This window comes from Diceros bicornis, chromosome 1, assembly GCF_020826845.1.
Source record: "Diceros bicornis minor isolate mBicDic1 chromosome 1, mDicBic1.mat.cur, whole genome shotgun sequence".
Lineage (NCBI taxonomy): Eukaryota > Metazoa > Chordata > Mammalia > Perissodactyla > Rhinocerotidae > Diceros > Diceros bicornis.
Window position 1 is genome coordinate 4,588 of NC_080740.1, and position 14,574 is coordinate 19,161.

Genomic DNA, 14,574 nt, shown 5'->3' on the forward strand with positions numbered 1-14,574 from the left:
GAGAGGAAGCCCCTCGACATATCACACTCTTCCCCAGGTGAGTGAGAAGGGGCCGGCCAAGTCCCACTGATGTTCTCTTGCACCACCGCCAGGGCCAGGCACCAAGGGCATTCTGGGACCACAGAGGTGGGGCTGGTAGGAAGGGAAGATTTTGGAGGAGTTGAGAGGGTGATTGAATTTGTGTATAAAAGGTAAAAAAAAAAAAAAAACCGATTGGGACAATATTTGTTGTGAACAGCAAAGGCTACACTTGAATACTATACTAAAATCCTGTTTCTACTAGAGCCTGGGAGTTGTGGTTTTGTTCTTTCATTTCCTGTGTTGAAATGTGACACAGACTCGCTCGTTCCTCGTTCCATAAGAAGCCTTGCAGGGCCATCCATTTATTTTAGGTGGGAGAAGTGAGAAGAGCCAGCCTCTCCTCTCTAGCTGCTGAAGGACATGCCCACGCCCCCTCAGTGGACACATTTGCTTCAGCACCATTAAACCAGATAAGGAGCTCACAGTCCCCCAGAACTCCTGGGGTTCAGAGGCTGAAGGTACTTCCACAGGGAGAGCCACAACCACTGACACGTGGGCGTCTTCCATAGGAACACCTGCCAAGACCACCTCCTGCCCCAGGACAGTGGCTGCCTTCCCATTTGGGAGGAAGAGGGAACATTTTCTGCTTCTTTTGCTGAGGTATCTTTTGACCACCAGTCGGGAAACTGTAGTTTCCAAGGTCAAACTCTGGAATTCCATCAGCCCTAAGCGGGGAAAATTGTAAAACAGATAGGAACATCCCATGTGGAAGGACAAGCCAGAGGAAGACCATCAGCAAATGGACTGAGGGCTGGCAGGTGGGACTTTCCATTCTCAGTCCCCCTCGGGGGCCCAAACCTGGATTTGAATCCTCTCGGGATCCTGTCTCTGACCTCACAATTCCTTTTCCTGCTTATTTCTTATGCAGGGGAAAGATTTGTGGTGCCGAGTTGAGGCCAACAGCTGGGCTTCACTCCATGGGCTTCCCAGCAATGCCTAGTATAACCGTTTTAACCAGAAATGCCCTAGCCGGCCCCAGCCCCCGCCAGACACACCACGGTCACTCTTCTCTAGCTGGGCCCGATGAACGTCATGGGGTGTGAACATTTCCCAAGGGAAGGGCTGGAAGACGCAGCCTGATGGCTGAGGGTCCATGGGCAGTATGGACACAGCATTACTAGCTAAATACTGGAAGGCTTCCAGTCCGGGTGGGAAACATACTGCCTGAGCTCATCGAGTGCCCTCCTGGGGCTTCCCCAGGATCGGGAACCAAAGGGCCAACAGTAGGCGCAGCAGAGCCTCCAGCCTGTTCAGTATTTTCAACACCCCCTGAGTACACAGCCCGTAAAGATAAGAGCCAGATGAACTGTGGGACAATTCTGAGTTGTCCCCCTCCTCCCCAATGGCCACAAGTGTCACCCAGACATATAGCAGGGCTCACCTCTGCCAGGCCCAGAGGGATTGTGCAAGGAGATACTGCTGAATGCAAGTGGGTGTGCAAGAAGTGGACATAGGATAGAGTGAAACAGAGCAAGTGGTTGTTGGATCACGTCGTGATTGTGAAGTTGATCATTGATGGCTTAGTGGGTGGTGCAGAATTAATGTGCAAGGGAAGAGTGATGAATTGACCTACTGTGCAAAGAGTGGTTACTGATTTGCACAGTGAGTATGCAAGAACTGTCAAATGGCACACAATGGCTATGCAGGAGTGGGAGCTGGAAGGAGCAGAAAGGTGAAGAGTGGTTGCTAACCTGGCCCCAGTGAGTGTTCAGAGCGACTCTTGCACAGTGAGTGCGCAACAACATTGTTGAATAGCACACAGTGGGTGTTTGAGAGTCAAAAGTTTGAGGGTGAGCACAGGAGGAGCAATTGTTAAATGCAGCAGAGGGCATGTTGGACTGAAAGCTGGACCGAGCAAAATGCACATGCATAGATTCTTTGTTGAACTGCATATGGCGAGTGTGTGAACAGTGACTTTGGTGAATAATGGGTGTGCAAAGTGTGAAGCCGGAGAATGACGTAGACATTGGCGTTTGAACTACACACAGCAAGTCTGCAAGGAGTGATTAAATGGCAGAGTGGGCATGCAAATAAAGGAAGTTGGATGGTACAGAACATGTGCAAAGGGTGGTTGCCCAACCCAGTGAGTGTGCAAAGAGTAGTTTAATCACACAGCATGCTGAAACAGTGGTTGAAAAACACTCAGGGAAGTGTGCAAAGAGCGACTGTAAAATGGCAGTGTGTGGGCAGGTGTGGAAGTCGATGGTGCAGCATGAGTGCACAAGTGGCTGTTGAATCGCCCACAGCAAGCGTGCAGGCAGACACTGCCGAACGTCGGAGAGGTGCTGGATGGACGAGTGACCGCTAAATCCCAGAAAACATGTGGGGAGTGATGATGATGGTCAATCGCATGTGCCGACGCGGCCAGGCCATGGTGCCCAGTGGTCTGGTCAATGCCAGTCTGTATGTCGCTGTGAAGGCATTGTTTAGATGTGATTAACATTTAATTTGGCAGACTCTGAGTAGAGCAGATTGCCTTCCATCATGTGCGGGGGCCTCATCCAGTCAGCTGAAGGCCTTAAGAGCAAGGACCGAGGTTCCCAAAGCAGCAGCAATTCTGCCTCTAGATTGCATACAGAAACTGTGCCCAAGTGCTCAGCCTTCGGAGCCAAGACTGCACATCAGCTCTTCCCTGGGTCTCCAGCCTGCCCTGCAGACCTCACACCAGCTCCCAACATCTCTCTCCACACATATCCCATTGGCTCCATTTCTCTGGAGAACACTAAAACCGTGACTACCGGAGTGGCACTAGGTGTGCAAAGAGTGGAAAGCAGATGGTGCAGAAAAGTGTGCAGAGTTTAAACAATAGAACACTGTGCAATGATTGATTTTTGCTTGGCACAGAGGTGATGTGCAAGGTTTGGAAGTTGGACAGGGCAGGTTGAGTGTGCAAAGAGTGGTTGATGAATCAAACGATGCTTGCAAAATGACCCTGGATGGCAAACAGCAGGTGTGGCCACCCTGACTCCTGAGCCCCCAGCACGTTCCCGGCCTCCTGGCCGCAGGTCCAACTTACCAACACCTCCCCACCCTCCCCTCACTGGATCCAGAGTTCCAAGTCCTGGCCGGGCCTCACGAGGACAAGGAGCCTGGACCCTCTGGACAGGCACCAGGGTCCCAAGGATGCCAACGGACAGCCAGGACAGTATGAGACCCCATAAGAGCAGGAACTGTGCCTGGGACGCTGAAGTGACAAGGCTCAATGGGGAGGTGACGTGTCCCAGGCCACACGGGAGGATAAAGCTGTATTTCCAAAAGGACCCTGGAGCAGGGCAACTGCCTTCCACACCAGTGCCTCGAGGGTCCCGTCAGGACGTGTCTTGCTGATCCTTGCAGCAAACACTAAAGGGATGCAGTGGTGGCCACAACCTCCTCCAGCTGCTTGAGGAGCTCCTCTGGCTGCGGTGAGAACATGCTGGTGTCCACTCTCTGGAAGTCGGGGTGGGCCACCACGGATGCCAGCACCTCGGCAATCCGTCCGACGTCGAAAGTCGCCTGCTGGGGGCCCAGCTCGGCGCCCTTGCCGTCCTCCACCTCTCCAGGGCCTGTCCCCTTCACCAGAAGGTGAAGCCTCCTTTCAGCGATGACTTTGAGGAAGTGGTAAAATTCTTCAAAATTAATCCCAGAGCAGGACCTCATGATGACCTGGGCCAGAGGGGAGCAGCCAGTGAGCTGCCGCTCGCTCACAGCTCCAGGCAAGTTTCTGCTAATTGTGGACAGAGAACAGGCTGCAAATGACCCCGGGGACACAGTCCAGTCCTCGAGGATGGAGACCAAGACACACGGGAGCCAGCCAGTGATGGGATAGGTCTGTGCTCCGCAGCCTAGAAGCCCAGAATGACCCTGGCATAGGCAGGCCTGGTGGCCACCATGCCACCAACACTGAAGCTCAGGCCTTACGGACCATACCCTCCCCGAGACTGCAGGTTATCCTAGGGGCCACCAAACACCCTCCCCCCTGCCGCCCTGGCTCTGGTGAGTACTCCCCTGCCCCTGACTGCAGTCCAGCCCTGGCGAGCCCCTCCCCGTCCCCGCTGTGGCCCTGGCGAGCCCCTCCCCATCCCCGCTGTGGCCCTGGCGAGGCCCTCCCCGTCCCCGTTGTGGCCCTGGTGAGTCCCTCCCTGTCCCAGCTCTGGCCCTGGTGAGCCCCTCCCTGTCCCAGCTCTGGCCCTGGTGAGCCCCCCCGTCCCCAGGTCGCCCCACCTGGCAGTGGTGGTGCCAGTCGGGCATGGTGTCCCTCCACTCGATGACCTCCTGCTGTACGGCACAGAGCTCCTGCTGCAGGAAGTGCCACATGTTGGCCAGGTTACAACCGTTGACCCAGTTGTGGTTGATGGAGATGGTGTCCTCCTGCAAGGGGCAGGGCGCAGGCTGTCCCCATGAGCCCACGGCAGGCACTGTCCCCTCCTCCCATCCTGAGGTCCTCCCAGGCCGCCTCTCTGGGAGGGGCTGCTCCTGTCTCCCAATGGGGGCCAGGAGGGAAGAGGGAGCAGGGCTGGGATCATCCGAGTCTATAGCTAACCCAGAGTGGGGCTCCCTGAGGGACTGGGACAACCCCACTGTGTGAGGACCCATTGCCCATTGCTGTCCAGAAAAGCAACATGGGAGGGAGGGAAACAGGGGCTGGGGGCTTCCAGCAGTGCTCCATGCAAGAACCAGTGGGCCACAGCCCAACACAGGACCAGCCAGTCTGCGGCCTGCCCGTCCCACACCCAGGCTCTCCCAGAGGAACAGCCTGCCTACTCTGGGATCAGGAGGGATGACGGCATGACAAGAAGACATCCAGGAAGGCGGTGAGGGAGAGGAGGGCCGCTGGGCAGCCTGAGGGCACAGCTGAATGGGGATCAGGGCCAGCCTGGCGGGGCCCTGTGGCATGTCTCCCTGGCCTGTCTGGGCCAGGTCACGGGCGTGTGGGGCAGGGAGTGCCCACACTACCAGGTTGTGAACTTGGTGGTGCCACCCGCTGGGCACAAAGACCATCTCGCCTGCCTCCTGCGTGACCTCCAGCGGTGGGCTGCAGTGCTCGCGCATGGGGTACAGGCGGCTGTCGAGGAGTGTGGGAGAGGTCACGTCGTAGGGCAGGCCACCATAGCAATCCCGCAGGGCTTCCTCTTGCCCTGGTGGGAAGAAGAACCACTTTTTTCTCCCGCATATGTTGACGGACCAGCTGAAGGAGCGGAAGATGTCGGCATGGAATGGCGACCTGTGCAAGAGATCCTGTTGGTGTCTCGTGGCTTGGGTGTGGGCTTTGCTTCTTCTCAACAGGCTGGCTGCGCTCAAAGGCCTGAGGTACCCAGATGTCACACCTGGCCTATGAGCCAGGTGGGCGGCCAAACCTCCCCCCCCAGAACGTCCTGCAAGAGGTGCACAGGCTCTGGGTGGAGCCACGGAGGAGAGAGGGGAAGTAAGCCTGGAAATGCCAGACCTGGCACCGACTCCATGGCCTGGCTCATGGGAATCTCCAAGAGGCGCTGGGCAACAGCTGACATGCCAGCAGGAAGGTTCAGGGGAGTGATCGGCATGGGGTGTAGGGCAGGGGTGGGAGCAGACAGGCGGTTACCAGGTGCCGGCAGGCCCCATGTAGATGAAGCGGTAGTCGTCCACGCCCAGGGCGTCCCAGTACTCATTGAGCCAGTCGGACGAGAAGTACACGGGCAGAGTGAACACGCCCTCTGCCGAGGAGTCCCTTTAGAGAATGGCACGAGGCTGCAGCCCGAGTGGGACGAGCCCACCTCCCGGCACCCAGGCCCCAAACACGTGAGATAGCAGGACAGTTTTGGAACATAGTGACCCTGAGCTGCCTTCTGAAGCCAGCACCAACTGCTAGGCTGAATGGGATCACCTCAGACCACCCAGCCCTCATCGAGCCACCTGATGACCACAGCCCCGAGAGACCTCAGCTGAGCCCCACCCAAATGACTGAACCAGGTAGAAAGCAGATAAAATGGCTTTGGGGGTGCTGTGACACGGTCTAGACGACCCATACAGGCAGCGACCCAGACGTTCCGGGCCCCTCCTGCACCAGTTCCAGGATTTCAGCCTCTGGTTGACCTGGGGTTCTACGTGCATCATGCTGGTTCCCCAAATTCATGGGTCTCCTATGCGTTTTCACCACACCAGTGACCTCAACTCTGCCGAGTGGATGCAAGGCCACAGGCCCAGGCAGGATGGCCCCTCTACACTGAGGTCCTTTTTGCCCCCAGTCTCTCAACCCCTCACTCCCCTGGTCCATTCCCACAACCCAACCAATGGGCCCCCAAACACAGAGCACACTGAATCAGCCCCAGGGAGAACAAGTTTCTACCAACGACATGCTGGAACAGGCTCTGGACTCTTCACACATCACTTGGTCAGAAGCCAGGACAGAGGAGAGCCCCAGCAGCACCAAACCACTTGTAGTTCCCCAAACCACGCCAGTTCCTCTGCTGCCATGCCTTTGTGCGCCAACAGACTGCTACTTATCCTTTGAAACCCTGCTCAGATATCACCTCTCATGGCCACCACGGCCTGTCTGACCCAGGCGTTCCTCTGTTCTTTTTATTTTTAAGGTTGCCGGGGAAAACACAGGACACTCAGTCGAACTAAATTTCAAATAAACAATGAACGAGTTTCTAGGACAAGTAGGCCCAGTGCAAGACTCGGGACGTATTTATACCAAAGAAACCACTTGTTGCTTATCTGAAGCCCAATTCCACAGTACATGAGTGTCTGGGTCTGAGGCCCTGAGGCCAGGACCAGTGTCTGGTGGCACCTGATCCACCATCTACCTGGCCAGCTCTCTGTGGCTGAGGAGAAGCAGTGGGGGAACACCCAGGGTGAGCTGCGAGTGGGTAGTGCCATGGCTCCTGCACTCTTGCGTTGTCTTGGGGATCACAAGGGCCCGAATTCTAGTCTCACTTTACCTTTTGAGCCTTAGTTTCCACGTCAGTAAAACAAGAATTCGGCTGTTCACTGGTTCATCCAGCGTTAACTGAGCACCTCCTCGGTGCCAGGCCCTGAGCCAGCTGGTGGGGGCTGACTGTGACCCCCTCTCTGCCTGTGAAAAGCACACCCCTGGGTGCGGGAAACGGACACAAAACCCAAGGACCGCCTCACAGAGCGGAAACCCTGCAGGCGAGCGGCTTCTCAGGGCAGCTCATGTGAGCTCCAGGCGGGTGGGCACACTGGGAACAGCCTCTTTAGAGAGCTGGTGCTGCTCCTCAGCGGTGGAAACTTGACGAGGGTGGGACACAGGCCTGCTGGAAAGATCGACCTCAGCCAGCCCAGCAGTGGGGTGCAGGACCCGAGGCCGGGCAGACGGTCAGGAGACTGGCTGCAGACCAGGACGACGAGATAGGGCCTGACCTGGAGAAGTGAGGCTAGAGAGGGGAGGCCAGTCCCGGGGCGCCCCAGAGGATGGATGGCAGTGACAGGCAGGGAGCGTCGGCTCTGGGCTAACCCGACAGAGAAGACGGGGTAGCCACGCCCGTCTGGCTCTGCCGGGCCCACGCTCCTCACAGCCGCATCGTGAGCCGGCCCCGCGGGAGAGAGGGACCCGCCCCACCACAGGAGCGCAGGTTTCGCACACCAACCGACGCCCCGTACCTGCACAGGTGCCAGTCTTTGAGGTAGAGGCAGCCCCGCGGGGACGAGTGGCCCCCCTGGATGTACTCTTTCCAGTAGCTGATGTAGTCTCTCAGGGGCATGTGCTCTTTGGGGTTCGAGTTGTATTCCCGGACCCCGCAGTTCGCAACAGGCACGACCACGTCTCCTGCAAGGACCGGCAGGCGCGGACTGTGCTGCGGGTCCTCCCGCCCGCCCAGGCTCCTGGACCCGCCCGCCCGGCTCATCGCACGCGGTCTCCAGACACTCCCGCCCCCTCCCCCGACGCCCCCGACCCACCGTAGGTCCGAAGCAGGTGGTCGAAGTCGGGCTGCCCGCCGGCCGTCACCCAGCGCCGCCTGCTGCCCCAGCCCGCGGTGAAGGCGCTAGAGAAGACGCACGGCAGGTTGGGCAGCAGGTAGCCCCTGAAGAAGTCGGCGTAGGAGAAGGAGGCCGGCTCCGCGATGAAGTCCACGCAGGCCGGGGCCACCCCGCCAGGGGGACGCCCCCGGAGGCCTCGGAAGTAGCTCTCGGCGAACACGCGCGTCTCCCGGTCCATCCCGGCCAGGCTCCGCGCCCGGGGCCGCCGGGGGGCGGGGGTTTGCCGGGATCGGAGTCTCGCGGGGGGGCGGGGGTCTGCCGGGATTGGGGAGCCGCCGGGGGGTGGGGGTCTGCAGGATCGGGGGGTCGCGGGAGGGCGAGGGTCTGCTGGGATAGGGGAGTCCCCGGGGGGTGGGGGTCTGCCGGGGGCAGGAGGAGCTACCAGGGCTCGGGGGAAGCTGCTGGGATCGAGGGTCGCCAGGGTCGGGGAAGCTGCTGGGATCGGGGGTCGCCGGGCGTTGGGGGTCTGCGGGGTCGGGGGTCACCGGGGTCGGGAGGGCCAGCGCCGCGGCCCGGCTCCGGGGACACCGCAGCCGAGCTGGGAGCGTGGACCAGGAACCCGGCCTCCTCACTCCCTACTCCCGCTGTTTAAACTGGGAGGCGAAAAAGGAAGCACTTCCTAAACTACTTCCGGCGCAGACGCTGTGGGCACCGCGGCTCACGGCCCCGCGCCGGCAGGAGCGAAAACTGCGAGGCATAGGCGCTCAGGGCCCGGGTCAGCCCCGCGCAGCCAAGCGGAACCAAGAGCCCGCGGGCGGAGTTCCTGCCCGAGCCCGAGACGCGGTGGGCCAGGCTCTGGGCGCACGCATGCAGCCTGCTGCGGCCCTCACCCTGCGCAGGCGCAGAGCGCCTCCAGCCCGGCTCCGAGTCCGCCCGGCGTCTGCGCTTGTCCGCGGCGGGGGTCTTGGATCTCGCCGCCTTTCAGCCTCCGCAGCGGCTCAGGTAAGCGGCGTCTCTAGTCTGCGGCTCGGCCTGTGCCCCAAGCCCTTCCGGCCCTCCCTTCGCGCAGCGCGCCGCTGCTGCCACAGTGAGGACCCCTCCTCTTCCCAGTGCCCCAGGGACTGGGGACGGTGGTGGGACGTGGGCTGGGCTGACAGAGAGACACAGGGGCCACAGGTGGGGACCACGGCAGGATGCCGGGGGCCTAGGGGGATGCTGGGGACCTGGAGGGGACACTAGGGGCCTAGGGCGATGGTGGGGACTTGGGGGGATGGTGGGGGCCTAAGTGGATAGTGGGGACCCGGAGGGGACGCTAGGAGCCTAGGGTGGTGGTGAGGACCTGGGGGAATGGTGGGGACCCAGGGGCATGGTGGGGCCCTAAGTGGATAGTGGAGACCCGGAGGGGACACTAGGGGCCTAGGGCGGTGGTGAGGACCTGGGGGGATGGTGGGGACCTGGGGGGATGGTGTGGGTCTAAGTGGATAATGGGGACCCAGAGGGGACATTAGGGGCCTAGGGCGATGGTGAGGACTTGGGGGATGGTGGGGACGTGGAGGGGATGGTGGGGACCTGGGGAATCATGGGGACCCAGGGCCATATTGGGGACCTAGGGGGGTGGTGAGGACCTGGAGGGGATGGTGCAGACCTGGGGAATAATGGGGACCTAGGGCGATGTTGGGGACCTAGGGGGATTGGGGGGGCCTAGGGGGATGGGGGGGGCCTTGAAGGGATGGTGAGGACCTAGGGGGATGATGGGGGCCTAGGGGGATGGTGAGGACATAGGGGCATGGTGGGGGCCTAGGGAGATGGTGAGGACTTGCAGGGGATGGTGGGGGAATAGAGAGGGCTTGAAGTGAAAGTGTGGAGGATCAAGGGTGGGGATTTAAAGCTGTGCAGACTGACGGCCTGAAACGGGGGGACATCTGAGTGGGAACATGGGTGGGGGCGCTACGTCAGGGTCTCAGCATGTCTGAGAAATAAACGTCCTGTCAACACACACCAACTGACATCAACGTGACAAGCAAGAAAACAGATTTGTTCCTGTGTGAGCGTGGCAGGTTACGTGTGTGTAAAGAGTCTGCAGGAGAGTGCAGAGCTGGGTAGCGCTTCACATCTCACGCTCAGTAGAGCAGGATAGAGCAGTGAAGACCTCTCTGCTCTCCTTGACGGAGCATAGATGCACCTGATGAGAGACACAGGACGGTTCTGGAGGCGTGTTGACAGCTCTCAGTTGGCAGGTGGTGACTGCCTTATGAGATCTGGATGCTGGTTCATCTCATTCCTGATCAAAGGGGACACCAAAGGTAAGGGAGGGGCAACTGGCTCTGCTTTATTAAACGACGAAAGTGTAGTCTTGTGTACCCTTACAGGTGGGGTAAGGGAGGTTCTGGGGATGTTGGGGCTCTGAGCTTTGGAGGGGGACTTGGGGGGCAACTCTTCCCAAGGGGTATGAAGCTTACCCAGGAGGAGAAGGGGGAGGACCGAAGTGGGGCAAGGTAGAGGAGGGAAGGACTAGGAGGACAGTGCGTTTGGAAGAGTCTGAGGCCCAGGGAGAGATGGGATGGGTGGTGGAGAGTGTCTCTAGCAAGTGGAGCAGTGTGAGGCCTTGTGTGATTCCGGGTGCACGGTGCTCCCTCCCCGTCCACCTCATCGTGCCTTGTGTGCTCAAGGTGTGGAGTTCTTCACTGGGCCAGTGTATGGCAGCAAGTGAGAATGCACCGGCAGGTTCAAGTGGAGAAAAAGAGTTACCGGTGAGCCCATCCTGAGATGAGCATTTTTTATTTTGATATAGATCTGACCTTCCAGGTATGCATACACTTATTCATTCACATTCTGTGTCTCTGCCTCCCTGTACACACACACACAGACACACACAGTCTCTCTCTTTCTGTTTTATATGTATGTGAATTTATATATGTGAGCTTTTGCTGTTTTTAACCTTTTTAAGAAATTAGCAATACACTGTCAGCATCTTGCCGTGTGTTGACCAAATGCTCCTTAATCACTCGATTCTAGTTGTGGTGAGTGCAGATCATGGGAGGCAAACAGGAAGAGTAGGAAGCAGAGTATTCATAATGGTCTAATGATTGGGGCAGTATGGTTTTAAGTTTGCCTCATGGGGGAAATAGGAAATTCAGATAGGTATTGCCTGAGAGGATTCCAGTTGCTGAAGCTTTATAGTTGTGACCGAGTTTCCTAAGAAAGGGGAGTTTTTGGGGCAGGAGGTCCATATGCTCCCCAGGATTGCTGGGGCAACTGAGCCAGTAATTCACAGTAGGAGATGAGGTCTTGTTTCTTGAGCACTTGCTCGGGGCCAGCTATTCTGTGGTGTGCTTCTTCTAGCCCACACGGTGGCCCTCTGGTGTGGGCAGTATTACCACCGCTCTGACATAACTAGTGAGAGGCAGGGCTGGGACTGGAACATGAGTCTGTGTCCCTCGAAGGCCTCTAGTCAGCAGCCCTGGCATCACCTGGGAGCTGGTGAGAAATGCACATTCTTGGGCCCCACCCAGACCTACGGAGTCAGAGTCTGGGGGCGGGGCACTGCTCTAAGCTTTGTCACATCCCAGTGATGCACCCCATAGAGGGCCAGAAAAAAAAGCGGCAGGAGGGGACTTTTATAGGAAATGCAGCGGGAATAAAGGGAAACCCTAGTTCAAAGGTGCATGCTGTGGAAACAGGCCACGTTGTTGCAATGAAACACCCCCGAGCAGCACGCTTGAGCCTCCCAGGGTGAAAGTGAGAGGCTCCGAGGGGCAGGAGGTAAAGGTAATGGAAAAGGCTGGCCACTGGCGCCAGGAGACACTGCTTGCACTGTTCTGACTCTGAGCCTTCTTGTGGTCAGGAGTCATTGGAAGGTATGTAAAATGTTGCTTGTTCTGTTACTTTGGAAATTAACTAAAAATAGGTGTTTACTTGATACTGAGTCTCACTGTAGGGCACAGGTCTGATACAAGTGCTGAAAGAGGTCCATTTATACTAATTGCAGTGCAGTCCATGTGAGGAGGAGCATCACTCTGTGGATTAGCCTCAGACACCCGTGGGGTGCCTTCCCGTGACCTCCCCTCCCTAATTCAGCTGTATTCACAGGGTCAGCACGGTCTGCAGGTCTTTCACCAGGAGATGGAGGTTCCAGGTTACAGCAGGAGAGGACCGCGTGAGGACTCCAGGAGCTCAGCATAGATCGTAGTCCTAGGTCAGCACGTGGAAGGAAGAAGGCTGTCTGCAGTGGACACGGTCACTGTTTTCACGTGACGTGACTTGTGGCTCACTCATCACGTGTTCATCGGGTGCCCGCGATGTTTGCCTTCTCCAGTGTGTAGAGTGAATTGGTCAATGTGTCAGCACGTTCACAGGCTCTTTGGAGCTGTAGTGAGTGCTGAGGTTGCTGAGGGGTCCATTAAGGGTAGGGGATGCCATGGAGCAGAGACCTGGAGGGTGAGGAGGAGTTGGCCATTGAGAGACCTGGGAACAGCAGATGGGAGCCCTGAAGCAGGAACAGAGCAAGGAGGAGGCTGGGTGATGAGGCTGCAGGTCAGTAGAGCCGCTGGCTGGGGAGGGGAGTTGAGACTTTTCTCTAAGTATGCAGGGAAGGGTTTTGGTAGAAGGGTGACATTTTCTTATTTTGTTTATGACAGTCATGGCTGCTGGGTGGCAAATGGCTGGTGGGGCAGAGAGATGCGAGGAGGCCAGTTGGGAGCTTGTCCAGGGGAGTGATGACAGCCGTCAGTAGTGGTGTGGCTGTGGGGAGGAGGGGCAGAGGGCACATGGAGGCACAACTGCCAGGCCTTGGTGACAGAGGGTTGGGAGGGATGAGGAAGAGGGGACCCAAGAGAACTCCTCACCTTGCCATGCCTTCACTGAGGTGGAGGAGCAGGTAGAGGTGCTTGCTAAGTTGGAGATGCCCAGTTGGTACACAGATGTGCAAGTCTGGAGGAGACTGGGCTGGAGAGGAAAGCTGGGTGGCAACAGCGTGGAGAGGATATTTAATGCCATAGAACTGTGTTGACTTACTTAGGAGGAGAGTATTGATTAAGAGGACCAAGGCCATGACCTGGTCGGTCCAGCATTTAGCAGTCAGACGGAAGAGGAGGAACCAGCAAAGACTGAGAACAAGGCCCCAGAGAAGTGAGAGGGGAGACCAAGGAGCACGGTGTCCATGAAGCCAAGACTTAGTATCTCTCAGAAGGGAAGCAGGTGTGTAGGACAGACATTAGAACAGACATGGGCATTGGATTTGGCCAGCTGGCTACCTGGGCAGAGTGGTGTCAGTGAGTGGTGGGGACAGGAGCCAGGTGGACGGGGAGGTGCCTGGGTTGGGGATGGGGGAGCACAGGGAAGCAGTGAGTGTCTGTGGGAGAAGCAGCAGCTGGAGAGGGCTGTGGGGATGTGTATGTGTCTGTTTTAAGGTGAAGCTCATGGAGCATGTGTGTAAACTGGCGAGGTGATCTAGGACGGGCATTGGCAGATTGTGGCCCACAGGCCACGTTTTGTAAATGAAGTTTCACTGGAAAGCCACACCCTTGTCTCTGTACTGTCTCTGACTGCTTCCACTCTACAGCTTCCACTCTACTTGTAACAGAGTCCATATGCCCACAAGGCCTGAAATATTTACTCTCTGGCCCTTAGCAGAAAAAAGTGCCCCTGGTGTGGAGAGAGAGGGAGTTGGGGTCAAGGGCACAAGAGTCTGGCCTTTGGGGAGCAGGGACACAGCTCCCCGAGAAGTGTCCAGGGGACCAGAGGAAGGCAGGATTCCCGGGGACAACTGCAGCAGGGGAGTCCAGCCCAGGGAGAGAGGGAGGGGTGGACGGGGGTGTTGTTCTCACTGGCTCTCCACTTAATCCTTGTTTCCTTGGTCTGCTGAGAAAGCTGACCGGAGATCTGTGGTGGGAAAGGCTGTGGCCACAGGTTTTTCCTTTTGCTTTTTCCTTAGATTTGTCAAACCTGAGAACTTTTCTCATATTTCTTACACACAGTACAGTATGAGAAGTGTTTTGGCTCTTCTCCTCCTAAATCTTCTTTCCTCTTTCTTCTCTCTGTTTGGATTTTAGAATATTTTCGGGCTGATGTTTGTCTTCGGGTCTTTAGTTATTTTAATGGTGGATGCACAGAGGCCTAGAAGGTGAGGTAACTTTTCCACAGTCATGAAGTTTGTGGCGCAGCAGGAGTTGCAACTACAGCGTGCTTGCTCGGATGCTGCAATGCCAGACTCAGTGATTCTTTGGGGAATTTGTGCATCATCTCACTCAGCGCTCCTGGAATACCTCCCAGAGTACATGCTCAGGAATGATAGCTTGGGTTGCGCAATTGTTAACATAAATTCAATTTCCATGCTAAATCAAGCTCCCAAAGTATGGGACAGTGGAGAAGAAGATATGGCCCCTCCCAACTCTTGGTGGGTTGGAGATGGTTTATGGCTGGCAGGGGGTGGCCAAGGGGTGGGAGGCTCCTTTCAGCCAGGAGGACCAGGGTCAAGCCAGTTTTAGGGGCTGACCCTGCTGCGAGCACGCTGCAGTGGCTGAAGCCCGAGGCACCTTTCCTCTGATGTCTGTCCCGGACTTGGAAACACTGAAAACCATGGTTGCATTGATG

At 57.4% G+C, this 14,574-nt stretch overlaps 2 protein-coding genes across 5 annotated transcripts in view; one reads left to right on the forward strand and one right to left on the reverse strand.

Moving 5' to 3' along the window:
- Positions 1-237: 237 nt before the first annotated feature.
- Positions 238-8,456, reverse strand: JMJD4 (jumonji domain containing 4). 2 transcript variants are annotated; one of them, XM_058552962.1, is made up of 6 exons: positions 7,963-8,456; positions 7,666-7,831; positions 5,642-5,767; positions 5,017-5,284; positions 4,285-4,431; positions 238-3,726 (listed from the first exon to the last, which is right to left on the reverse strand). In XM_058552962.1, the coding sequence occupies exons 1-6, from the start codon at positions 8,219-8,221 to the stop codon at positions 3,424-3,426; spliced, it is 1,269 nt and encodes a 422-aa protein (XP_058408945.1). In that variant the 5' UTR covers positions 8,222-8,456; the 3' UTR covers positions 238-3,423. The 2 variants fall into 2 exon arrangements, with proteins under 2 accessions (XP_058408945.1, XP_058408860.1); XM_058552877.1 differs by having other exon boundaries at positions 3,696-3,905; positions 7,963-8,283.
- A 210-nt stretch (positions 8,457-8,666) lies between these two features.
- SNAP47 (synaptosome associated protein 47) overlaps positions 8,667-14,574 on the forward strand; it is a 71,983-nt gene continuing 66,075 nt past the window's right edge. The window contains exons 1-3 of one of the 3 annotated variants that reach the window (XM_058553183.1): positions 8,928-8,985; positions 10,160-10,286; positions 10,653-10,788. In XM_058553183.1, the coding sequence (XP_058409166.1) occupies positions 10,750-10,788 (39 nt within the window). In that variant the 5' untranslated portion in view covers positions 8,928-8,985; positions 10,160-10,286; positions 10,653-10,749. Of the gene's footprint in view, positions 8,986-10,159; positions 10,287-10,652; positions 10,789-14,574 lie in introns of all 3 variants that reach the window. The other 2 variants (XM_058553269.1, XM_058553090.1) reach the window with 2 other exon arrangements.

What these genes read in the sequence shown, in the direction of transcription:
- JMJD4 (XM_058552962.1), bottom strand. Translation starts at nt 8,221, where the DNA reads ATGGACCGGGAGACGCGCGTGTTCGCCGAGAGCTACTTCCGAGGCCTC. An exon ending in ACCACCAAGTTCACAACCTG is followed by an intron (nt 4,432 to 5,016) that starts GTAGTGTGGGCA and finishes TGCCCCTTGCAG; the next exon opens with GAGGACACCATCTCCATCAA. An exon ending in ACTGGCACCACCACTGCCAG is followed by an intron (nt 3,727 to 4,284) that starts GTGGGGCGACCT and finishes CCTCTGGCCCAG; the next exon opens with GTCATCATGAGGTCCTGCTC.